The sequence below is a fragment of the Marmota monax genome, unplaced genomic scaffold, assembly GCF_021218885.2.
Source record: "Marmota monax isolate L192 unplaced genomic scaffold, Marmota_monax_Labrador192_F-V1.1 WCK01_AAM20220418_F8-fsc00140, whole genome shotgun sequence".
In the NCBI taxonomy this organism is placed as follows: domain Eukaryota; kingdom Metazoa; phylum Chordata; class Mammalia; order Rodentia; family Sciuridae; genus Marmota; species Marmota monax.
The window spans coordinates 4,050,835-4,078,298 of record NW_026694256.1 but is presented as its reverse complement, the minus strand read 5'-3'; the positions used below and the strand labels follow the sequence as shown (position 1 = coordinate 4,078,298).

Below are 27,464 nucleotides of genomic sequence, written 5' to 3'. Positions count from 1 at the left end.
CCACAGAACTCTTCTGTTCCTGTCTATAGTAAATTGATTTTCAGTTCTAAATGTGGGGAAAAGGCATTTTCTTCAAGATTTTTAATTGATTCTTATTTTTAAATGGTTTACCAAACCTTATCTGTAAATGTTACATACAGAAACATTTTGAAAATCATTTCTAACAAGCACTTAATATCTAATCAGTCAGCTCTGTACTTCTTTTTTATATTGATTTACTCTATCAAAAGATTAGGAACTGGGGCTGAGGATGTGGCTCAAGTGGTAGTGTGCTCGCCTGGCATGTGCGGGTGCTGGGTTCAATCCTCAGCACCACATAGAGATAAAGTGGAGATATTGTGTCCACCTATTAAAAAAAAAAGATTAGGAACTTCCTTCCTTTAAGGAAAATAACCTCTGATGATTGAGCAGTAGAACATCCATCTTCATGAAGAATGAGGAATGCTAGATATTGATAAGCTTATGGTTTCTGAATCTGGACAGAGCAGTCCTAACAGATTTTCTGATGAGCACATTTTATGAATCCTTCATCATGTTCCATCCTATCACCTGTGCATTTTTCATGTCAAACCAAAATTACTTAAATTCTTCCCCTATCCTTCTAAATTAATTTTCTGAAGTTGGGGTGTAGTCTTTGACCCTTAGGCTATGTACTAATTAAGGTTTTCTTTTCACTATGACTTTATAATGTCTAGTATACAATATTTCTACTTCCCAAATCAGTTCTGCACAGTCACCTTGCCCTTCCTCCCACCACTTAAGGAAAAAAGAGGTCAACTAACAGATGAAGTGTACAATGTGTCTGTGTTTTGTGTAGGTTCAGAGTTAGATTGATATTGCTAGGCATATATTTAGTCTTATCATTTTGTTTATACATTGGGGAAAATTTGTTTATTAAATGTTTCATGTAACTACATCCAAGTTTTGCCAGGCTGGAAACTTGGACCTTTTCTGTGTTGTGATTTTTTTTTTTTTTTTTTTTGGTAGCAGGGACTGAACTCAGGGGCATTCAACCACTGAGCCACATCCTCAGCCCTATTTTGTATTTTATTTAGAGACAGGGTCTCACTGTTGCTGAGGCTGGCTTTAAACTCTCGATCCTCCTGCCTCAGCCTTCTGAGCCACTGGGATTACAGGCGTGTGCCACTATGTAGTGACATTTTAATTCTAGTTTTCATAACCTGGAGATCAGACTGTTGCTTTTGCATGATGTATGTAATGACTCATGACTGGAGTCTGCTTTGTTTTATAGTAACTATAACTTGTATTTTTCAAGAGCTATTTTGTAAACAGATGATGTATTTCTCCATTGAAAATACAATAAAATTTTAAAAAGCAAAAATAAATAAATGAAAAGAATATGCTTCTTTCGATTTTTGTAAACCACTGATAATGTAAACAAGGATGCAAGATTGTCCTTTAGGGTTTATCAAAATAACTAGGAATAGTAGGTAATTCTGATATTTAGTAAGGGAATCAAGATGGTAATCAACCTGTCTTGTAAAACATAACCTCACATTATAAAGTATGATACAGCCCAAAATATCCTTGTTGAGAAACTGATGACATACTTTTAAAATATGAACAAAGCCTAATGATTAGAGTGAGAATATAATTTATCATTCAAATTTGACAACTCAACTGTAAAATATTTATTAAAAAAAAAGACCTAGGACAGCACAAACAGGTTGAAGGAAAGAACAAAGAAACTTACTCCTCCACATATCAAAACTTATTTGCAAGAAACTAATCAAAACTACATATGAGAACCATAGGTACAGACCATCAATCCATAAAACAAAACAGAAATTTTAGAAACAGACAAATATAAATGGAAACATCAAATATGACAGCAATGGTATTGTAGTTTAGAAAGGGTGTATTATTCTCTAAATTATTCTAGGGCAATTGTGTGATAAACTAAAATACAATTGGACCAGTGTATTAGAGTTAGCTCAAACCACTCAATTGCTAAGTATTCAAGAATATCAAATACACATTGTTAAATCATTGGTAGCTTGAAATCAGTTGCAGTGGAAGTATTTGTACAATGTAAATTAGCAAATGCTACATATCAGGGTTCCCCTACTCAGAGCTAGTTTACCAGCACAACACTAATTGCATTTATACCTTATGTCAGACATAAAATCAATTCTATGTGGATTAAAAATCTAAGTGTGAAGAACAAATTTTAAGACTTAGAAGAAAATACATGGAGGAGAATATCTTAACAATTTTGGGACTGGAAATAATTTCTTAGCAACAAACAAAGTCATGTAATTCAAAGGACAAGTATGTTAAATATGACGATATAATAATCTTGAAACTACAATGAGGGGAGTTATTAAAGTATTTAAAAACTGAAAAAATAATCCCAAACTGGGTCGTGATGATTACAAGATATATAACAAAGAATTCATATCCAAAATGAATTAAAAACCATCTATAAATCAATAAAGAATATATAAATAACTCAACTGAAAAATTGCATAAGACTTGAAAAGTAACTATATATTGAAAAAAAACCTGATGGCCAATAAACAAAGAAAAGTTCTTAATCTTACAGTTATCAAGGAAATGCAAGTTGATAGTATAGACATTTCACTCAAACATGAATTTCTCCCAACTTATTTAAAGTGTGCCATCATTATACAAAATACATGTATGAAGATTTGAATTTGGTGCCAACATACCTTATAAACAGAGATGAAAAAATTGTGGTATATATGTGTATTAAGAATTGTAATGCAAAAAAAGAGTACAATTATAATGGCATAATTTGGTGTGAACATACTTTATACACAGAGTTACAAAAAATCTGCTGTATATGGGTAATAATGAGTGTAATGTATTCCATTATTGTCATGTATTTAAAAAATAAAGAAAAAAAATAAAGTGTGATAAACACAAATGTTCACAAATATGTAGAGCAATTCATACACTAATGAAGGTGTGTTTGGGAAAACCAATTTGAAGTACAATTTGTGATATGCAGTCAGTAAACTGAGGGAATCATAGCACAAATTATTAATGGTCCCTAACATTCATTTGTTATCATTTCTTCTGGTAGAAGAAGGAGCAACACAATCAAGAACATTTGTAATTAAAAAGCATAACATTTGTAATTTTTCATGTCTTGAAGATAATGAAAGGTTTCTGGATATGACATTATTCTGGTTACCCTGTTATGCTTTTAAAATATTTCAAATTTGAAAAATATTTAGTTTTGGAGTGATACCTCACTTTTGGATATGGTACATTTAAGTGCCTATTAAACATCCATATGAATCACCTCATGGAAATGAAAATGTGGATCTGAAACTCTTTTTTAGAATTTTATACTACATACACACCACCCCTTCTTAATTGCTTTGACATATTCTTTTCTGAGATCACATAATTTTAGATTATCCAAAATGTCTTTCTGGGGCTTGTGATAGGAAAAAACAACAACAACAACAACAAACTTGTGTATAGAAGCTCTGACTTTATAGTTGAGACATCACTCTATTACTAAATATGTATTTTACAAGTGGTGTCATATAAATAACTATAGGCATATAAAGACAGGTCCCCTAGATCCAAAATTGCAACTGAGTAGGTGATGTATAAAAAATGAAGATTAAATGCTATCTGGGCCTCACCCATACAAGCACCAGGGGTGTGGGAAGAAAATTTCCAAGCTATGATTCACAAAATTATAGTCTTCCCCAGGATATAGACTAGAAAATGTTAGGGAACCTAGGGAAGTCATCTGAGAAACTGATGTTTCCCTTTGTATGAGGCTATGTCTACCCTAGTTTAACAGGTCACAGATGTTAGTGTTGATAAGGAAATTAGCCTGAGTTAGTTTTCTACAACACTCTATACATGGTGCTATCATTTATAAAAGCATGTTATATCATTTAATTCCTCAGTTCTAGAAGGTTAATCTTCACAACTCTCTTACTAATGAGGATACTAAGATTCTGAGGAGTCGAATATCTCATTATATTCAGAACTTATACTGAAAGCAGGGTTTAAAATGAAGAACTTGGCGGTCAAGGGGTGTGAAAATGACAATTACAATCAGTGAGAAGTTACAAACTAAGTTGATAGCTTCTCCCCACTTGATAATTATTCCATGTGTTAAAAATAACTTTGGTTCTATATTAAGAACTCCGGTAATTCTCAACCATTTCTTTTTGGTTATCTTCTTCAGTCCTATATTTTCAGTATGACTGCAGTGTAAATTACTTTAAATGTCGTGTCTCATTCCTGATTTTCAAGCTTGCATGTCAAAAGCAAATGAGTTATATTTCGGACTTGAAGTCCAGCATTTGCAAATTAATATTTTTTATCCAATACCATTCCTTCCCCCCACTTTTTTTTTTTTTTGCTCCTAATCAGTTAATGATTGCAGTTCTCCCATATTGGTAGGTATTACCCTACCTCCACCTACTTAATTTTGGTAGCTATTTTGTGACACGTTCTAGTTATTAGTTATGGCAATAACGATTTCAAGTTTAAGTTATTCATGTGTGCTAGACTCCTCCTCTAGAATATTCTCAAGGACCATTCTTTATTTAAAAATAAAAAAAGAAATTTTATGTGAATATATTCCCTGAGAATGTGCATTATCACCTAACAGGCAAGGGTTCCACATATTTCAACAGCTAATGACAGCCAATAAAATATTTGATTTTTAATAATTAGTATGTTTCATCTAGGAATTTTTTTAAAATGTGAAAACTTCATATAACATCTTACTAGGACAAGAAATTAAAATGTGCACCAGTAGCAAACAGAAGTGATACAGAGAAGTGAAAGCACCAGATGAATATAAACATCCCAATAAAACTTGTCCCAGGTAGTTAGCTGCAGGAATAAATTGCGTACGAAAGAAGCAAAACAGTCGCAAAAGTGGAGGAAATTGGAAATAAGTGGAGGTGGGACAGATAAACACCGAGGTAGAGAAAACAAGCTATCATTAAGCAGAAAGGTAACTGATGGAGGAAGGCAAAATGTCAAACACCGCTTCAGTTCTGTGTTCTATTAATGCTCAAAAGCAACTAACTGGTAAGTAAAGGTTCTCCTCACATTGTTTTCTTAATTTGAGAAACTACGTTCAGCCCTACGTAGCCAGAGTTCTCCAAACAGCAGTCTGCAGGATAGGAATCTATCAAGAAGCCAGAGTAGGTCGCCGCCCAGGGGTGTGCACGCGCAGTATCGGCGTAGTTCTCGCGTCACACCCCAGGAACGCCTCGCAGGAAGTGACGTGCCACGGAGGGGCGGGCTGGACTCTGCGCAGGAAGTGTCTCTCAGATAGTAAATAAGCCCTGAAAAGCACGGAAGGCACTGTCTCCATTTTGTCGGCGCTCGCAGTTCTTGCGACGCTGTGAAGATGGGCAGTGTTCTGGGGCTGTGCTCCATGGCGAGCTGGGTGAGTTGGATCTTTTCAGCGTCCCGGATGCTAGCGTGAGAGACAGGAGAGAGCCACCAGAGCAGGGCTGGGTGAGGCCCAGCGGGAACGAGCTACCCCACCCAACAGGGAGTGCCTTCTGTCCCCATTTTCTTCCCTTTTCCTCTGGTCACTCCGATTCAATTTCTGGGCCTTGGGCCTTGCGAAGAACTTACATGGGGGTCGTGAGATGCAGTGCAGATTGAAGGTGAACCAGATCGCAGAGATGGAGCGAGCTGTAGTCCCCTCCCCCACCGGTTTCATAAAAACCGCCTCCCTTTCTTTCGGACCCTTTAGGTAGGCCGCCTTTTGTGTCTGCCTAGGCCTTCTTTTCAAAGGCTTCGGCCTTTCGGTCTGCCGGGAACTCTATCTCTTTTTGTCATCTCTAACCGGGCGACCTCAGGCTGCGGCACTGCCATCCCTGGAGGCCTCTTTGTTCTGACCGGCCGACTACATTTAAGAAGTGTCCATTATCTATGACAGCCTGGCATTGATTTAGTGATACCGTTTCTGAAATAAACAGTCTTAGCTGTGCCACTGGGTCTTTGGCCTTGATGACATTAGGGAGTTACTGTGCTTCTCAAGTAATAATTTTACACACCTGGAAAAGCTGTTCAGTTTGGTGGTGTCAAATGTCTTTTGACAAAAAGCATGCATGTGCAATCCCAATTTTGATGTGCTTTTGGGGGTGTTTTTCATTTTCGTTAGTTACAGAGTCGTAAGTGTGAAACCATTTTCATTTATAGTTGCAAGATTTCTTAATCCAGGTGGCACACATAACCTCAGTTTTTAAAAGCTAACTTTCCCTCCTTCCAAAAAAATTAAGACAGAATATTGGCAGCACACTTAATAAAGATGTAACTTTGGGTGAAGTATTTAGATTAAAATGTTGTGATTTTTAAATTCCATTTCTAACAATTGCTCCTCAGATTACCTGAGTAATTCCATTAATATACATTAACCCATATAGTGATTATTTTACATACCTAACATCTTTTCAAAAAAGGTTTTATTGTGGCTTGAACTGTAAATGTTAAATTTTAATCAAAAAATTATGTCAAAGTTGTTAGTCTAGCCAGTTCTCTTGACTATGTTGTATTCTTGCAGTTGAGTATGGAAACCTATTTTTATCCCAATAAAATATTGAGAGTCTAGTTGAGTCTATTGAGTCTTTTATACAAAAGGGATGAGTTTAGTGTAATAAGAAGTACTATATTTAATAAGTGATTATCATGAGATTGTTGTCCTTAATTTTTTTGGTAAGATATTACGTAATCATATTTGTAATATCAGATTTTGTCCAGTTTTCTTTGTAGATTGTAGAGACTTAAAAAGAGGCATATGTGTTTTCCATTGTATTCTCATTCTTGAGTTCAGTGGTGAACAACATTTTTTGTCTCCAGGAAAATTGATGTATGTAAGTTTTAAGAATTTTTTTTTTTTTATGTATGTCTTAAGTCAGGAAGAAGATAGCTTTAGAGGATACCTTGAGAACAAGTATATACAACTACTTTTGTTGACTAGAAGAATGCCCTTGATGAAACTGACACTGCCTTTTAGTCAGTGTTAATTAGATACTCTGAAAAGGTAGTATCATGTAAGCAGTTTTCTTACCTTATGATAATGAGGTCTCTAGAGAAAGCTAGGTGAGCAGCATTGCATATCATGCTTCTAAGTCATTATGGCCGACTTAAGAATTCATAGTGTGTAATATGAGTCCATTCTTTTCTATGTTTTTTACATGCTTCTTTTTATTTCTGAATTATGCAATTTTAGTGCATATCTGTAGTAATGAGATTTGCCTTCTGATACACAAATCCATCTCTTCCACATTCTAAATAGTTAATATGTTCATTTACTTAGAAGTTTTAATGAAATTAAAATTATTCAAATTTTCAAAACTCATTCACATCATTAAATTAGTCAGGTAATATAGAACTACAAACAAAACAACCTCATTTTTTTTTTTTTGCATAGATTTCTATAGGTTTAGTCAAATTTAGTGAAAGTCATTTTCTTATAATTGTGGAACATTTCTGAACAATGAAAAATATGAAAGAGAAAAATTACTAGTTACTTTTAATGAGGCACTTCCCCCTTCGTAATCTTGACATTGGTCATTGGTATTGGTGAATAGAAGAGTGACTGGACCTTGTAATTCAACAATTATCATTTTTTTGCCCAAAGAGCTTGTAATTACTGAGTGCCTATTTTTTGCCAGCCTCTGCTAGTTTTTATTTTTTAATACAGTGACATTTTTTTGTAGAAATGATTCATAGTTGCTGTGAAGAGCCAAGCAATTCAGACTATAAAGAACATTTTAAAATCACCAAAAAAATCCCATCACCAATTTCTTCTGTCAATGCATATACACAATAGATGGATGAATAGACTATTGTAAGCATTTAAATGTTAGCTCTTTATTATTTTTATTATGTAGAATGTTCATTAGTTCATCTATGTATAAATATATAACAATTTTTCCTTTCACCTACAACTTTTTGTATTCATTGAAGTTATTGCTTGCATTATTTTCTGTGTATTTAACTAATTAACCCCAGACTTTTCCCCAGCTCTTAATTTTTAGGAAAGGTAGCATGCTAAACATGTTATGCAGAGCAATAAATTGAGTTTATCTTTAATTTAACCAAATAAAAGGTAAACTTAAAGAATTGCTGATTTTTTTTTTTTTTTTTTAATCAGGAGAGTTTCCTAAACAGGTACCTCTAAGGAGGTGATTCTATAGCAGTAGCTTTCAGTAATGCTTGATTTTGTCCCTACACCTACTGCTGGGACATTTGGCAGTGTCTGCAAACATTTTTTTGTTGTCACAGCTTGAGGTGAGGAATGCCACTTGCATCTCCTGGGTAGAGGCCAGGAATGCTCTTAAGTATTCTGCAATATACAAGGCAGCCCCCAGCCATGAAGAATTATTCAGCTCAAAATGTCAGTAGTCTCATGGTTGAGAAATCCTAAGTTTAGACAAAAGATTGTATGAAACATTGATGTCAGACACATTTTAAGGACATTTTAATTTTAAATTCACTAATAAAGAGGTATAAAAACTTAGTATTCATCCATTCTTCTATATCCTAGCTTTTTTAAAATTGATTTTTAAAAAAAAAATAAATGGCAGCAGAATGCATTACAATTCTTATTACACATATACAGAACAGTTTTTCATATCTTTGGTTGTATATAAAGTATATCCTAGCTTTTATTAATGACCTTTTAATTCAGAATTCTACCAGCATATTGTTCTTTGTGATTTAGGAAAAGACAATGTACTCACATTTTCACTTTTGGGAGGCAGTGTTTCTTTAAAATATTATCTCAGTATTTCTAAGTAATATTTATATAATATATGCCTAATTTGGAGGGCCTTTTAGTTTGTTAATAACCCCAGACTTTTCCCCAGCTATTTGCATGTCTAAGTAAGTTTAGATGCGTTTAATGGTTGATCTGTCCTTAGAAGTTAGGTCTCCCAGGAGGTAGACATGCTTGCTGCCTGAGGTTGTGCTGTTAGTCTTGCCAGGCTGCAGCTGTCTTAGGCATGAAGGCAACTACCTAGGACCATGGAATCTTGGTGTCACCAGGCTGCTGTATACTGTACTTCCCCCACACAGGAATTTCTTGCTCCTGCACCATGGACAGTATCCTGATCAGCCACCCCCTGTACCCTGAAGTGTTACTTAACATTGAGCACTCATCCAGGCCTCCAGCATCCTCCTCTGGTTGACAAAGGCAACAGGGCAAATGCTGTTCCACTTCTTCAACTCCAAATCTCTCATCAGTAGTTTTGAGATTGTTGTCATGGCCTGTATTAATCTTTCATTGAAAATTAAAGCATCTGGAAGAAAAAGAGATGTGATTAATGTATTCTACCACCTCTCCCAGTTAAGAGCAGAAAGGACTCCCAGCCCCTGATCATTGATCAGAACTACATTAACACCAAAAAAAGTTTTAAGGCAGAAAGGAGGCTGCTAAAGGAGATGGGACATTGTGTTCATGTCAACTATCCCCATAAGACATTGTGATTGTACTTACAAGTCTTAGAATGTGAAGTTAGTTAAACCCTGGTTCATACTGCCTGGAATTTTATGGAAGACAGTCTTTGAATTTGAATCAATGAATCCATATTTTTATTCAGTTTCAACCAAAGACTATAACATTTGCTAAATGTAAAGACTGTCAAAAAAGAACCACAGGATAGACAACAGACTTCCAAAAGCCCTTACAATGATGGAAGAAAAGACAGCAAGAGAAGCAGAAATAAGAGAAGTATAAATTGGTCAAGGTCAAGGACACAATAGTTCTAGAGCCTGTAGTATAAGAAGATATTATAATAATAGGTGGAGTTGATCTGGAACTTACAGCTTGAGATGAAGTAAGTCCCACACTCAAGTGAAAAAGCTCTTGAAGACAGTCATATCCCGGTTTAGGCCAAACATCCAAGAGATGATTATTAAGAGTTCATATAGAAATGTTTATAAAAGAAAAAAAATCCCATTCTTGATCTTAGAACAAGTCTTAGGGTCACTCAAATACTGCCAAGAAATAGGCATGAAAAGGGCATCATAGGAACTTAATTGCAATTCTTATATCTACTTTGGTAAGGTTATCTGTTTAAATGTTTTGACCATTTTTTAATTGGTTGGTTTGTTACTGAGTTTTGAGAGTTCCTTTTAAATTCTGGATGAAAATGATTTATCATATACCTGACTTCCAAGTATGAGGCATATAGCCTTTCATCTTTTAAATACTATCTTAATTTTAATGAGGCACACATTATCAATTTTTTTCTTTTGTGGGTGGTTTTGTATTATAACCAGAAAATCTTAAGTGAATTTTCATATATGGTTTGATTATAAAGTTCACTTTTTTAAAATATATGGATATCCAGTTACTTCAGCACCATTTGTTAAAATATTATTCTTTCCAGTTTTATTTGCTGTGGCATCTTTGTCAAAAATCCTTTGACCATAGTTGCAATAGTCTATTTCTGTACTCTTTATTCTTTATGTGTCTATTCTTTTCATCTATAGCACTCTGTATCTGTACTGATTTTTATAGCTTTAAAGTTAATCTTAAAGCTGGGCATGGTGGCACCCGCCTGTAATTCCAGCAGCTTGGAAGGCTCAAAGCCAACCTCAGCAATTTAGTGAGGTGCTAAGCAACTCAGTGAGACCCTGTACCTAAATAAAAATTAAGAAAGAGGGCTGGGGATGTGGCTCAGTGGTTAAGTGTCCACTGGTTTCAATCCCCAGTACCAAAAAAATACAAACAAACAAAAAAATCTTAAAATCAAGTAGTGTAAATTTTCCAAATTTTATACTTTTTTTAAAAAGCAGTTTTGAGGTATTCTAGATCCTTTTCCATATACATTTTAAAGTAACTAGTTTATTATTAAACTGTTTTTGGGATTATCATTGGAGTTGGTTTGAAACTGATCAGTTTGTAAAGAATTGATATTTTAAAAATATTGAATCTTCCCATCCATGAACACAGCATATCTTGCCATTTATTTAGGTCTTTGATATCTTTCACCAATATTTTGATATTCATAACTTGAATCTTATGTATACATTGATAGACTTATACCTATGTATTGCTTTTATTGTTTGCTTAATTTAAATTTCTAATTGTTTGTAGCTATCATATAAAAACGTTTGATATGTGTATGTTAACTTTTTACCTTATGACCTTATTAGGTTTGCTTGTTAATCATAGTTGCATTTTTATAGTTTCTTTAGGATTTTCTGTATAGTCAATTGTATTAAGTGTGAATAAGATAGTTTTATGTCTTTCATTATGATTTGTGTGTCTTTTTTGTCCCCCTCATTGTACTGGCTAGGATGTTCGGTGTGAAAGTATGAATTCAAGTGGCAAGAGCAGATTTCTTTACCTTGTTTCAGAAGTTAGGGGGAATACATTTACACTTAAAGCATTAAATGTAGTTGAGAGCAACAGATACTTACAAATGCCCTTTATCTAGTTGAGGATGTTCTGTTCTATTCCTTGTTGCTGATATTTGATCACAAATGGACATTGAAGTTTGTCAAGTATTTTTTTTTTACATTTATTGAGATGAACATATAGTGGCTTTTATTTCATCTTAATCTGATGAATTTCATTGGTTAATATTTCAAGTTGAACCAGCCTGATTTTCCCAGACTAAACCTATATTATCTTTTGGCTTGAAGTGTTCATTGGAAGTGTGATTTCTTTCTCTCTCCCTCTGTATAAAATCTGCCTTTATTTTTCTGATTGTCATTGTCTTTAAGCAGTTGATTGTGGTGTTATTGATATAAGTTTCATGCTTCTTTTGTTAGGGCTTCATTGAATTTGGATCTGGAAGTTCATAATTTTTGTTAAATTTGGGAAATTTTGACAATTTCTTCTGACCGGCAGAGATGAGTTTTACTTATATTCATTTTAAAGTTATCTGGCAATGGTGTGATGCTTTTTATCAGTTTTTCATCTTGGATCTTTTCTATTGCTGTATCTTCAGATTCACTAAATTTTATTGCTCTGTCTTACCAGTATTCTTTGGGTTAAGATATTTAAGTTGGTATGGTTCTTTTAAATTATCTTTCATGTCCCTCCTCAGCTTGTTTTCCTCTATTTCCTTGAGCATGTAATGTATAGTTATAATAATATTACCAGACCCTCTTTATTAACTCAGTAATCTGTTATTTCCAGGTTGGTTTTGACTAATTGAATCTCTTTATGGATTATATTTACCTACTTCTTTGCATGCCTGCTAGCTTTTTAAATAGATGTTACAGAAATTTTACCTTGCTTAGTGTTAGATAAGATATACTTACATATTTAAAAAATAAATTCTTGATCTTTGTTTTGGACATTGGTGAGTTATTGGGAGAGAATTTGATTTTTTCGTTACTTTTAAGCTTTGCTAACTGAAACAAGTACAACCTTAAATAAAATGGCAGATTTTTTTTTTTTTTTTTTTCTCCCCTGTGTTTTTTCTCTGCCCAGGGCTTCAAGGATTAAAATATATATATTTTTTTCACTCTGGGTGATAGAACTCCCAGGTACCAGCTGCCTCGACCCGCTTGAGTAATTTTTTCAAATGCACATGTCAACCAGTGCTCAGCTAGAGCTTGCTGTCTTTGTAGCTTTTTCTTCTCCAGGATTTTGACCTAGGAATTCTAGCTGCCTTAACTTCCCCAAATTCCCAATTATCTCCCCAAGTCATGTAGACCATTCCTGCACAGGCATTCTCCCCAGGAAGAGAAATGAGCCAATCATAGAGCTCAAGGTGTCTCCTCTCAGAAATTACTGTTCTACATTTATTGTTATTGTCTGAAATACTATTGTTACATTTATTTATTTATTTTCCTTGTTAAGGCAGGAGGTTGGTCTGAATTTCGGTACTTACTGCAAGTCTTATTTTTCTTCAGTTTTATGTTTTTGTTCCTTGGTACCAAAGTTATTCTTTAAGTTTGTTTTTCCACTTCTCATTTCTTATCTGTGTGATTCCTCTTTCCATCTTCTGCTATTACCTTTTTTAGGTCTCCCTTTTAAAATTTTTAAGCCTTTATTAGCTTTTTCTCCATAACTCAAATGAAATACTGATAGGGAATTTTCTTACTGACTTACTATTTCAAAGTTCTGTCTTTCTTTATCTGAAGGGAGATGTTTATTTTTAATTTTTAGTAAGAGTAGGCTTATATAGTTGCTGTGACATACATTTCTGATCTACGGATGCTTAATATACAATATCTCTGTTTTCTGTGTTTTATCAGTTATTATGAGTCTGTTTTTTACAGTACTTCCTTCCTGTGACTTGTATATAGGTATGTATATTATGATAGCTGAGGACTAAGGGACAGGGGCTCTAAGTTGACTTAGCATCTGTGCTACTCACTAATATTCTATTTCACAGCTAAATTTTGTGTCTTTCGGATTATTTCTGTCCTTGCATTGTTTGAAGTAATTTTATTCATTTTACTTGGAATAGAGATCAAGGGCTTTTTATGCTTGACTTTGTTCTTTCTTTATATAAAAGTTATTAAGTTTTTTTAGTTTGTAGATAATACATATGAATCAAATACTTTTTGTACCTTGGTAATTGGTCAGTCCTCCCCCTCTTTGAACAGGTTGGATATAAAATTTCATTAAATAATTTAAACTGTACTTATAAAATAATTTTCTTTTTCTCAGATACCATGTCTGTGTGGTAGTGCCCCATGTTTGCTGTGCCGATGCTGTCCTAGTGGAAACAACTCCACAGTGACTAGATTGATCTATGCACTTTTTTTGCTTGTTGGAGTATGTGTAGCTTGTGTAATGTTGATACCAGGAATGGAAGAACAACTAAATAAGGTTAGTTTTTTTCTTACTGATGGATTACTTGAAACTGTAGAATATGCATAAACCTGATATTTGGGTATTAAAAAGAGACTAATGTAAAAATAAATAATGTGTAATTACAAAAATTTTAGTAGCTCATAACTTTTAGGAAAGAGACAATATAAGGTCGCTCATTAAGTTTTGTGATGGTGGTAGAGAAAAGTGCTATGATAATCCAAGGAAAGAAATGATGACAGAATCTCATCATGTACCATGGAAAAGGGGCCATAATTTTGCTACCTCCCACCCCCACCAGCCCTGAAAATGGGACATTCTAAAAATAAGTAGAAATTTTATTTGCATAGATAGAAAATTAGGAAGCATCTCTAGCAGAGTATCTATGCTTTAGGAAGATTAATACTGGTAATTAGGAAGGATAGAAGTCAAGCAGTTAAATCCGGAGACCATTACATTGATTAGCGAGCGCTATTTTATAGAATACTGATTAGCATTTATATTCTAATCAATTAGATTACAGTATGACTGCAGTGGTTATTAGTCGTTTACGATTCTAAATTAAAATAAAATTGATTAGAATATTGATTAGCATTATTTTATAGAGGTCTTAAACTAGTTTTTTTATATTTTTTTAGTTGTAGTTGGACACAATATCTTTATTTTATTTATTTATTTTTATGTGGTGCTGAGGATCAAACCCAGCACCTCACACGTGCTAGACAAGCGCTCTATCGCTGAGCCACAGCCACAGCCCCTTAAACTAGTTTTTTTTTTTTTTTTTTCTTAAACTAGTTTTTTATGGGTGTAGAGTTGACTGGATCTGGCTGGCATTTAAATATTGATAGTGATGGAATCATAAATAACAATCAGGATCTGATCCTAGAAAATCAGCAGGAAGGTATTACTGTTAACCCAGAATGAAAAATAAAGGTATTTTATTTTTTATGTTGTTTTCCTTTTTTTTTTTTTTAATGGAATCAGATTGTGAAAGGAGCTAGGAAAAATATAGTAAATTTAGTTTCTAGCACATGACATGGAGATTCTGCATCACATACATGTGTATATTTAGATATCTTAATTCAGGCTAGTATAACAAGAATACCATAGGCTTAAACAACAGAAATTTTTCTGATGCCAGCATGGTTGAAGCATGGTGAAGGTATTCTTAATGATTTGCAGAGGGCCATCTTATATTCTCATATGGTGGAAAAGAACATATAGGCTTCTCCTTTATCTTTTTATAAAGTCACTAATCTCATCATGAAGGCTTTCTCCTTGCGATCTAATTAACCTCTCCCCAAACCCCACTTCCTAATAATATCCCATCAAGGATTAGGATTTCAACATAGGAATTTTGGGCAGACATCTATGTGAAATACATAACAGTACACATCTGGCAGGAAGCAGAAAACATGTTGTATAACTCAGAGAGAAATCAAAGCTAGAAGTTATCTTGGAGTTACAGATAAAAGTTGAAACCCTGACAGCATCTGCTGAACAAGACCATTCAGAGTGAGCAGTGATACTAGAACTTTGCCGAAAGTTATTAAAGGGGTTGATAGAGAAAGGAGAACCTCTGAAGGAGCAATAAGAACAGAAGAACCAAGAGATGAACAGGCCTTAGGAGTAGACCTTAAGACTTGAGAACTCTTACATGACTAGTGTCATGAATCTTTCAAGTGTTGGGACTGAAAGGAGTTTAAGAAATAATTCATTGTCAAATATATGAATAATGTAGTTATGGACAATACCCTGTGTTATTTTAAAAGTCTTTTTGTACTGATTACAGTATGACATTTTCTTTTGGGTGGTGCTGGTGATCAGACCCCAAGGCGTTACATATCACACAAGCTCTATGCTGCTGAGCCACTCCCAAGCTCCTTACAGTTTGACTTTGTGAATGGTTATCAGTCTTTCTCAAGATTCCAAGTTAAAATATAAAATGACTGCTAGCCATGTTAAATCAAATCTATTCATGGTTAGAAATAGCACTTACAGAATAAGGGACCAAAATTCAAAATGAACTTAACTTTAGTTCTTAGAAACAAACTTGGTTATTCTGATTCTTTAAAACTTTTATTGACTTTATTTTTTTCTCTTAATTTAGTCTATCACGGGGCTGGGGATATGGCTCAAGCGGTAGCGTGCTAGCCTGGCATGTGTGCGGCCTGGGTTTGATCCTTAGCACCACATACAAACAAAGATGTTGTGTCCGCCAATAACTAAAAAATAAATATTAAAATTCTCTCTCTCTCTCTCTTTAAAAAAAAAAATTAGTCTATCACAGTAGAATACAAGTTGTAAAAATTGAGAATAAATCTCCAACTCAAACATCCAGTTTAGGATTAACATTGGTGTTTTATCATTTGATCACATAGAAGTTTACCTCTTTTTTAACTTTATCTGATTAAAATATACCAGACTTGTGCTGGGGTTGTAGCTCAGGGGTAGAGAACTTGCCTAGCACATGTGAGGCACTGGGTTTGATCCTCAGCACTACATAAAAGTAAATAAACAAAGGTATTGTGTCCATCTACAACTAAAAATATTTTTAAAAAATACCAGACTTAATCTTGATTACATATTCTTCATAAACTATAAAGAAAACTTAAAATTTTCAAATCTTATTTGATTACAGAATTTTCATCTTTTAATGAAAACATATGGATCACAAATTCATTTTTGTTTTTTTAGATTCCTGGATTTTGTGAGAATGAGAAAGGTGTTGTTCCTTGTAGTATTCTGGTTGGCTATAAAGCTGTATATCGTTTGTGCTTTGGCTTGGCTATGTTCTATCTTCTCCTCTCTTTGCTAATGATCAAAGTGAAGAGCAGCAGTGATCCTAGAGCTGCAATACATAATGGGTGAGTTTTGAATAAACTTCAATATAAAATTCTGGATAGCCTCTTCACTAATTCTGCTTAAAGAAATTTTAAAGCAGCCAGGCATGGTGGCACATGTCTGTAATCTCAGTGGCTTAGGAGGCTGAGGCGGGAGGATCATGAGTTCAAAGCCAGTCTCAACAACTTAGTGAGGCCCTAAGCAACTCAGTGAAACCCTGTTTCTAAATAAAATACAAAAAAGAGCTGGGGATATGGCTCAGTGGTTAAGTACCCCTGGGTTCAATCCCTGGCACCAAAAAAATAAATAAAAGAAATTTAAAGCAAAATAAATATAATTTGGAGAATTATTTTGTCTGTTCACGAGTAAGGTAAGAAAATTTTTGCTTCTACTAGAATATGTCAGATTTGGGTGTTAAGTTACAGCTTTGGGTTATTTGTTGGTATAATATGTTATTTATAATGTTTTACATTTTAATCTTAAAAAGAAAATATATATATGCATGACTATTAAGAAAGAGCTGTTCCTTCTCCTTTTAGCCTTTGGTGGATCACTGCTGTTAAAAGGAATTCTCAGTTTCCTAGACCTACAATGTAGACAAAATGTAAAACTTTATCCCCGAAACAGGGTATTGATCAATTGTACTGGACAACCCAGAAAGAAACTTCGTCCCCCCTCCCCCCCTGCATTAATGTTTTAAAAAATATCTGCTATTGTTTTTCTGGTAACACCTAGGAATAAACAAATGGAAAAATGGAATATTAATATTAATGAGAAATATGATGTGATAGTTTTTATTTCATCTTTTTTTTTTTTGTGGTGCTGGGGATTTAACCCAGGGCCTTGTGCATGTGAGGCAAGCACTCTACCAACTGTGCTATATCCCTAGCCCTCTCGTCTTGTTCTTTTACTCATTGATTGTTTAAAATTATTGTTTTAAATGGAGGCATTTATCATATCTTTATTAAAATTTCATTTTTATATTAATTTTTTAAAACATTAGTGTTTAACCTGTATACTTCTCCAGTTTTTTTTAAAAGTATTTTTAGAATCCCACTTCTAATATTAAATAAACCAATATTCTCATGAGTTAATTGCAAATATACCTTTCTTAAAACTATCTAAAATGCAGTTTATGTAATACTTTTTATGATTTTCAGGGTATCCTCAGAAAGAATTGAACAGTTTTATAAAGTGCGAAGTATAGCTGTTCTTTAAGATTCCCTTATAATATTTCATATATGAAATTATTTGTTGGATGTTTATAAATAAATATTTATTTTCATTTTAGATTCTGGTTCTTTAAATTTGCGGCAGCAATTGCAATTATCATTGGGGCATTCTTCATTCCAGAAGGAACTTTTACAACTGGTAAGAATTTTTTGTTTTGTTTGGTATGATATTTTATGAATAAAACTGAAATAATAATAATTGTTACTTAGCTCTATAACTCATTTTGTTTACTTTTTTTTCCTAGTTGCAAAATCAAGGCTTTAAATTCTATTTTCCCTTTTGTGTACTGAGATTGTGAAAGGAAATAATAATAACTAAATTCACTTGTATGTATGCTATTTTTTTCTTTCAGTATGGTTTTATGTAGGCATGGCAGGGGCCTTTTGTTTCATCCTCATCCAGCTAGTCTTACTTATTGATTTTGCCCATTCATGGAATGAATCATGGGTTGAAAAAATGGAAGAAGGGAATTCGAGATGTTGGTATGCAGGTAAGCTTTTCTCTCATAAAACATCTATGATGTACTTGGAACTTTTGTAAAAACAGGCATGAGACTAGAGGGAAATCACTTAGGATTTTTTTTTTTTTTAAAGTTTTTATTTTTTAGGTGTAGATGGACACAACACAATGCCTTTATTATTATTTTTTTTTATGTGGTGCTAAGGATCCAACCCGGGTCCCACCTGTGCTAGGGGAGCACCCTACCACTGAGCCACAATCCCAGCCCAACACTTACGATTTTTATAGTCTAATTTCTTCTGACTTTTCATTTTATGTTTGTGAATGACACCACATCACACTGTATCAGCAATTTAACTTGTTGAAAATCTTTTGATAGATTAACTGGGAACATATTTAAGAATCTAAATAGGAATAATAAATGTTTCAAAGCCTATTGCTTAAATCATGTGCAATTTCTAGCCTAACTTCCTGGTTTATATCAGGATAAAAGTAAAATTTTAAAGGGAAGAGGACTCCTAGAAATAAACATATGGTGATAGAATTTATAAAGAACAACAAACAGAAAAGGTGTAAAAACTTTGGGATGATATATATGTATAGGATTCCTGTAAAGGATTCTATTATGTGTATCAGTTAACTCCTAAGGAGATTTCTATAGTAGTGAAATTAAAAGTTTATTTATTTATAGTAATGAGCTTGAGTCTTATGTTTACACTAAAAATGTGGGTCAAAATTCAGATGCTTACAAGAGCCAAATAAGTAACAAAAATAAAGGAAGAGAAGAGAGTCTCAATCCTTGTGCAAATAGTAAAGACTGTGATGAATAGGAGAGTATGACTGTCCCAACTAAAGTGTGGTTACTGCTCAGCTCCATGTATTAATTGTACTCAGGGAACATGAACTCATCTTTGTTTGATTCTTTTGGTTTTTTGGGGTTTTGTTTTGTTTTGTTTTAAGCCATAAATTTGAATTTTTAGGGAAAGTAATCTGGGTTTTAGGTAACAAAAACTTTAAAACAGTACAAGCCAAATCCAGTGAATCTGATAACCTAATTTTTCTCTCACACACCTAGTTTATGTTGTTTGGCTTTTAGTCTTTTGGAAATTTCACTTAGATAGCCTCATTCTTCATTGAAAAGTCCAAGAGTTTCTGTCTGTGTGTTCTTTGCTATTTCCCCAGGGCCTGGAATGTTGTAGGCATTCAATAAACAATTATTGAATGGATGCCTTGTCAGTGAGGGAACTCTAACAAATTCTTACACATTGAACACATATTAGCACAAAGAAAATGCATGTTTTGTATATTGAATTTTAAGATTTTAGTTGTTAAGGAAAAGCATTATTGTTTTGTAGGTTCAGCATTAACAATGAAAATATTTTTGTTTTTTCATGCCCTATGTATAACTGAATAATTATGGTTCTTTTAATAGTATTCTTGTTCTAATTACCTTTATTCTGAAAATAATGCCTAATGTACATGAACATGGTTTGTAAATTGTTAGATATTCCTAATGAAAAAATCATACTAGTGTTATCATACTTGAAAATATGTACAGACTGTAGAATTATTCAGTGATAGAATTCAGAATGAATTTTCTTCCTTGCTTTTGTAGCCTGCATTGTTAGTGACTTAAAATATAATTTATTGATAAATTGATAGGAATTCATATCAGTTCCTAATATTTGTGAAAAAAAGCTTATTATTATTTTCCACAGCATTATTATCAGCTACAGCTCTGAATTATCTGCTGTCTTTGGTAGCCATCGTTTTGTTCTTTGTCTACTATACTCATCCAGCCAGTTGTTCAGAAAATAAGGCATTCATCAGTGTCAATATGCTCCTCTGCATTGGTGCTTCTATAATGTCTATTCTGCCAAAAATCCAGGTATGCTCTTCATAGTATCACTTTTGATGAAACTTACACCTTTCTGAATCTTCATAAATCTCAAGTAATGTCAGAATATTCATCCATATTGTTTAACATTTTGTTTATAGGAGTCACAACCAAGATCTGGTTTGTTACAGTCTTCAGTAATTACAATCTATACAATGTATTTGACTTGGTCTGCTATGACCAATGAGCCAGGTATGTTTTGTTTTTATTTATTTAATTTCAGTGAGTCCCACAGTATTTCCTTTTATTCAGAGGTGGTTATTTGGGGAGGTTAAGCTACTTAAAAAATTTAGGCTCCTAGAAGAATAAAGCATGTATATAACATCATTTCAGGGCTGGGGATATGGCTCATGCGGTAGCGTGCTCGCCTGGCATGCTTGCGGCCCGTGTTCGATCCTCAGCACCACATACAAAGATGTTGTGTCCGCCGATAACTAAAAAATAAATATTAAAAAAAATTCACTCTCTCTCAAAAAAAAAAAAAAATCATTTCATCCTTGAGGTATTACCATTTTTTTTTTCACTAATTTTTTTCCTTCACCAACAAAATTATAAGGAAATTATAAGAAATAATAAGAGTTATGCATAGGAAGAAAAATCTCATTAAGTGATTTTTGACTTTAGTATAATGTTTTTCACATTCTTTTTCTCTGACTCCCTTGAAATTGAATATAATTGGATTTTATAACAAATCTTTTTATTGGCATTCCATGAGAACAATATCAACATATTGTTATTTGGGGAGATAGATTACTTTTAGAAAAGGAAGAAAATGTCCTTTGCCTAAAATAAATATGTATTATTTATATGTATATATACATATATATGTATAAATATGTATAAATACATACATAATACATATTTGTGTACACACACAAAAGAAAAATGTTCTCTGAATCTCATTGAGTTTACAGAATTTTAAATGCTTTATTACTTGTTAGAGAAAGATTCCTAATTTTTTTCCTTAGTGGTTATAGAAAATTATTAGTCATTTGTTTGGAGATTAGCCTTCTCTAGTTTTCAATAAGATAATGAAGAGTACCAGATCTGGCTTTGTGGGAAGAACAAATACATATATTTTGGACACTTTAATAAACTTTGACAATTTTTTTTTTTAAAAATGTTAGGTTATTATATTTCTTTTGTCATTTCTTCAAGAAATCACTTCTTGCTTTTATGGTGTACTTCTGACAAATTGATAAATTTTATGAAGTCAGTATTGTAATTCCACAACACATGGTAGAAAAGCCAGTGCATTATGATTTAGAACATTTTTTTCCTAATTACTAGAATTTTACTAACATTAGGTCATCTGAATTTATCCATTTTCTATATATAAAGAGATTGTATCTTTCACAGGTTGAAAATAGAATGAACAAACTTTCCCAAGTGCTTCTTTGTAAAATGAACAGTATAAAGCAAAAACAAAAAATCTTTTGTCTTGTTAATGAATACAAATTATCCTCAAGAATTTTATTGTTATAATTGTGCTTTTTCCAGCAAAACTTTTTGAATTTGCAGTGGTAAAGAGAACCCTGTGCCTTAAGTAATTCCATTATTCTTTCTTAACATTTTATTTTGACTTTCATTTACTTTACAGAAACAGATTGTAACCCAAGTCTACTAAGCATAATTGGCTTTAATATCACAAGCTCTATCCCAAAGGACGGGCAGTCTTTCCAGTGGTGGCATGCTCAAGGAATTATAGGACTAATCCTCTTTTTATTGTGTGTGTTTTATTCAAGGTAAGAAAAACTAATTTTTTAAATAGGAAGTCAAGCTATTGATTTAGGAATCACTTTTGAAAAAATCATTTACTTTTTGTCATCTCTTTAACACAGCATCCGTACTTCAAACAATAGTCAGGTTAATAAACTGACTCTAACAAGTGATGAATCCACATTAATAGAAGATGGTGGAGCCAGAAGTGATGGATCACTGGAGGATGGTGATGATGTTCACCGAGCTATAGATAATGAAAGGGATGGTGTCACTTACAGTTATTCCTTCTTTCACTTCATGCTTTTCCTGGCTTCCCTTTATATCATGATGACCCTTACCAACTGGTACAGGTACTTATATTTTATAAAAACTTCAGATGAGAGAATTCTGATTTTTTTTCTTATAGTTGTTTTAAAACATGATTAGATTCAAAATACTTTTTAATCCTCTAATGTATTTCAAAATTTACAGCTAAGTGAACAGTGAGAGCAGCACAAGAAATGCAGACTTGACTTTCTTGCTTTAGCAATAATGGAAACATTGAAATAGTTCCAAATTTGGAAGTGACTGAAATAGAAAATTTAAAATCTAAAGTATGATTTTGTCCAAATGATTAGTGAAAGATTCTCTTCAAGATTCAAATTGAACTATATGTATCAGGCAATTCTGTTTAATTATTTTTTAATGCATAATATTCTTAGATAATGTGTAAGATTACTTTCAGTACCACCTAAAGATGAAGAAAAAAGATTATTCTTTGCTGCCTTTTTTTTTAAGAGCAGCTTTTACTAATATTTAGTACTGAAAATATTTTTTAAAATTCCTACGCCATATCATTAAGCTGCAAGAATCCTAATAGTTCTCAATAATTCAGTGTGGTTGTTAGATAATAGTAATTGTTAAGACTTACAGAGCAAAGATTTTTTGGTATATTTCATTACTTAAAAGTCAGCTCAATTTGGGGTCTGTTTCTTACCCAGTCTGTAAATCTAAGAAGCAAGGGAAGTGGGTTGGGTGTGGTATTCCATATACATTCTGAACAGTCTTCATGTGTATTATCTGTTTATACAGAGGTCACATTCAGTTTCACTTGCAAGAAATATATAAAGTGATTCAGAATCATGCAAAAGAACTACTTAAAAGGCTTTTGTTCCTGGGACTGGGGTTGTAGCTCAGTGGTAGAGTGCTTGCCTCTCACGATTGAGGCCCTGGGTTCTATCCTCAGAACCACAAAAAATAATATTGTGTCCATTACAACTAAAAAAAGTATATATATATTTTTAAAAAGGCTTATGTTATTTCATTAAAAGAAACACCATTAAATTTGTGGAAAGCAAAGCAGCAGATTGCTGCTACTAAAGTATTTAAAGTTAGTACCTTTATGGCTGATGATACAACACTCTTCCCCCACCTTCCCTTTTTGTTTTTCCTTAAATTTTAGGTATGAGCCCTCTCACGCGATGAAAAGTCAGTGGACTGCTGTCTGGGTGAAAATATCGTCTAGTTGGATTGGCATCGTGCTGTATGTTTGGACACTAGTGGCACCACTTGTTCTTACAAATCGTGATTTTGATTGAATGGGACTTCTGGCATGAAAGTCCTACTTTGGTCATCATTTATTTGAAATTAACAGTATTCCCAACTTTTGTAAATTGTGTATGTGTGTGCTTCCTGTGTAACTTCTCTGGTATTCTGGCATGAATTAGATTTTATTGCTTGCCATTTTATTCATTATATTTTTGCCATGTGCATTGATCATGTGAATTACAGTGAGTTGCAAAGGCAGAGTTTTATGAATAATGGTGGTGAATTAATAAAGTGGACACTGGTAGGTTTATCCTCTCTCTGCTCTAAGTATGAGATTAAAAGTAAAAACAAAACTGTCAGTTTGCTTTTAAAAGTTTGCTAGACCTTCCTTAAGCTGTTTTAGAAAAAGCATAAAAGTAAATGTGTATGGCTGCCTTTTGAAATATTTTATGTGTTGCCTTATGAGAGACTATGAAGAACATAGCTATTCTAAAATTGTATAAACAAGTTCAGTTACATGGTTAGTTGTCTTAAAAATGCAGTCACTCAAAATTCATTTAAGATTTACCATTAGTATAAAAGTAGAGAACTTAGCACAAGTAGGGTATATTCAGTGGACAGTGGTGTAGATTATGGATGGAGGTTGAGGCATAGAACCTTCAAGGAAAAAGTCAGATTGTTGGTGGTGGTATTGAATACTCAGTGCGATTGGAGATTGTTATCTTCCTTGGGTAGATATGATGTCCTTCTTCAACAAAATGAACTTTGTTTTGGTCATTATAAAATCATGCGAAGTATGGGTTTAAATTGGAATGCCAAAGGATTTAGACAATGTTTTAAAAAAAAGTGGATTAGAAGGAAGTTGTTGAAACTTAGGAAGTTTTGCAATTCAAAAGTGGGAAACTTTTGATAGAGCAGAAATTACAAAATACTTGGCTTCAGAAGATACATTGATAAAATCTAGTCAAGTTCTCATTTGAAAATTGAAGAAACTGAAGGACATAAATAGCTCCAATTGATTATTAATATTAATGACAAAGCTGAGAAATTCTAAGTCCACCAAAATTGCTTAGTATCCTGACATTGAAAAAATTTCTATTTAAATTACATGTATAATTGATTTTGTATCACATTAATGTTGGATAATTTATGTAATATGTGTTGCTACTGTCCAGCATGCTTTCTATCCATAAACTAAGGCCAGAATGATGGATTATTATAAACTCTTGCTTACAGTAATGTACTACACAGCTCAACAGATGTTTAAAACTGCTTTTGTATTTACTGCCAGGCAATTGAAATATATAGGTTATTATAATCTTTCCTTGAAAATCAAGCAGTGTGACAGTTAATTTAGATTAAAAACTCATAGAAATTTGTGTAATTATCTAACAAAGCTTTTAAAATGTACTTTTGCTTCTTTAAAATATTTATTAATGCAAATGGAGCATAACAAGTTTAATTCCCCAACTTTATTCTGTGTTAATATTGTATTCCACAATTTTGAATGGCTGTGTTCTCCTAAATAAATGAATTCAGAGAAAGTGAGAGTGCATTAAATTCTTTAGCAATTCAAATTGAAGGGACTTGAATACCCAGATCTTCCTTTTTCCTATATAAAAAAGAACCTGGCACTGGATAATTAACTGGTCATTTTCTGGTTTGACAACTGAATTGTTTTCCAGGTGGTTTTTATCCCTTTGGTTGTCTTTATATATAGAGTCCTTCTTAGTTAGGCATGATTGTAGCATTCCAAACATACATATCACCCCTTTTTTTCCTTAACACTTAAGGTTTTAAAGTGCTGCATATACCATCTGTTATGAACATATACTGGAAAGTTTAGCTGTTGGTCACCAGCTCTTTCTTGTCCTACTTAACATCCCCCTAAGGCAAAAGAAAAATGGAGGAATGAAGCATCTTCCTTGAATCCAGATAGTATAGAGACTTACCCCTGTAAAACACAAGTCTGATTATTTTTAAAGAAATGCCATTAATTCCTCTATCTTCATGTGAGCTCTTCCCTAAAGTTGATCCATGTGGAAAAAATATGCATCAAAACAAGGTACTATCCCTTTTAACAATTATTCTTTCCATACTTAAAAGAAAGATACACATCATCTTCATTATAAATTTTACCAAAGCACTTGGGGAAAATCTCTATAGATTGTTTTAATGTCCCAAACTGGGATAAATATTTATTTATTTAATAGATTGTTTTAATGTCCCAAACTGGGATAAATATTTATTTATTTATTCATTCAACAAAATTGAGTCTCTAAGTGACGTAGCATTAAAAAAAAATTAATGGTGAATTCTAATGGAGTCCAAAGAATTGAAAGGTTTGTCTCTTTCTCATCTGAAGTCTAAAATTGGTTTCAAGGACTAATGGGTGGCTCTAAAAACAATGATTAAGGAAGCCAAGAAAACATACATACATATATATATATATTTTTAGTTATAGGTGAACACAATGCCTTTATTTTATTTTTTAATGTGGTGCCCAGAATTGAACCCAGTGCCTCACAAGCGCTAGGCAAGCACTCTATAACCTCTGAGCCAAAACCCCAGCCCCAAGTTTCCTTTTGAATATATATTTGGAAGTCCTGAATCAAGCCAGTGGCGAAATAAGGGATAAGGAGGAATGCATGGGGAAGATTATCACAACAGACTTAGGAATAGTACTATACATCATTTCTTGTTATATTTATTAGAACTTAATTGTGTGGTTATTTCATTGCAAAGGTGAAAAAAATATATGGTTTGGCAATCAGGTAATAATCAAATAGATTATTCTGATAATCTGTATAACTGAAAATGGACTTTTAAAAAATGTCTAGAAATATTAGCTAAAAGAAACAACTTCTTAGCTGCAGATAAGTGTTAACGGGAACATCCATGTATAACTTTTCACACAGTAAAAATGGGTATAAAATTCTTTGGGGAAGCGAGGCAAATTATGAGGTCAAATCCCTCTAGTATTCTGATTACATTTAAAAGAAGCATGTAACTGTTGTTATTTTAAAACAAAAATCTTAAATTCCTTCAATATTTAAACTTAGAAAAACCATAAATGTCAGCTTAAAAAGGACCAATATAATAACATTTTCCAGTTTTTTTAGAGTGATTCAATTGGGAAGCTCCAAAATGCCGCCAACAACAAGGAACTTGATCATATCCCACAATGAGAAAAGCAATGAGAAAGTTTCTCTCCTGTTCATAAAAATCTTTATTTTAACAAGCTTTAGAAAAGTGACCTCTTTGGTTCATGCTGAAAACTGTTCCAGGATCTTGAACTGAATCATCAAGATCCCACTGTCAGCCAAGTATTTCAGGATCTAACTAGGGAAGGGTTTTCCTATCCCTCTGTGCTAGGCCTTTGTTTTGCTTTATGATATTGGGAATGAAACTCAGGGCCTTTTGCCCACTAGAGTAAACCTCACTTTGAATCTTGATAGAAAATAAAAATTTGAAAGATACAATAGGGTCAATGGAAAAAAGGTCTTCCTTAAATTTCTCATTGAATAGCCCTATATACAGATATTAACTGTAGTGCTTCCAGCACTCTGCCTTAAAGGTAGAGTTCTTCAAGTGGTAAAGTACCCTAGTCTTAGATATCTCAAATTCTTGTAAGCACCTGTTTGGAACAGAGGAAGTCATTTAATTATTTCTCCTGTCTTCTTTAAGAGCAAAAATTACAAGGCTCTAGTGTTAGCCCCTGATAATTTTCTTTCTTTAGCTACAAGGAGGAGAGGCATATAAGATCTCTCGGTTCTTTATTCGAAACATGGAAAGCAAGTTGGTGTTATCTTTAAACAAAGTAAAACTTTTAAAACATTAAATTTAGAAACACTATATTCTATTGTTACTGCAATATACAACCTACTTCATCAGACAAGGCAAAGATCTTGGTGTTACATTAGATAATAATGGACAATACATACAGTTTAAAGTCACCTTCTTCCTTTCATGTGGGTATTACCTCCAAAGAAGACACATAACAAATACCAG

The 27,464-nt window shown here is 33.2% G+C and overlaps 1 protein-coding gene across 2 annotated transcripts; it reads left to right on the top strand.

Annotated features, from left to right (window-relative positions):
- Positions 1 to 5,263: 5,263 nt before the first annotated feature.
- Serinc1 (serine incorporator 1) lies at positions 5,264 to 24,997 on the top strand. 2 transcript variants are annotated; one of them, XM_046467004.2, is made up of 10 exons: positions 5,264 to 5,422; positions 13,628 to 13,789; positions 16,469 to 16,638; positions 17,907 to 17,986; positions 18,201 to 18,338; positions 20,026 to 20,195; positions 20,306 to 20,396; positions 21,805 to 21,949; positions 22,046 to 22,276; positions 23,368 to 24,997. In XM_046467004.2, exons 1-10 carry the CDS (start codon positions 5,384 to 5,386, stop codon positions 23,501 to 23,503), a joined length of 1,362 nt encoding a protein of 453 aa, XP_046322960.1. In that variant the 5' UTR covers positions 5,264 to 5,383; the 3' UTR covers positions 23,504 to 24,997. The 2 variants fall into 2 exon arrangements, with proteins under 2 accessions (XP_046322960.1, XP_058442242.1); XM_058586259.1 differs by lacking the exons at positions 20,026 to 20,195; positions 20,306 to 20,396.
- Positions 24,998 to 27,464: the final 2,467 nt, after the last annotated feature.

Excerpts from the sequence above, each read along its gene's own strand:
- Serinc1 (XM_046467004.2), top strand. The coding sequence starts at position 5,384 with ATGGGCAGTGTTCTGGGGCTGTGCTCCATGGCGAGCTGG. Across the intron at positions 5,423-13,627 it reads TGTGCTCCATGGCGAGCTGG|ATACCATGTCTGTGTGGTAG; the intron begins GTGAGTTGGATC and ends TCTTTTTCTCAG. Across the intron at positions 20,196-20,305 it reads CTATTCTGCCAAAAATCCAG|GAGTCACAACCAAGATCTGG; the intron begins GTATGCTCTTCA and ends TTTTGTTTATAG.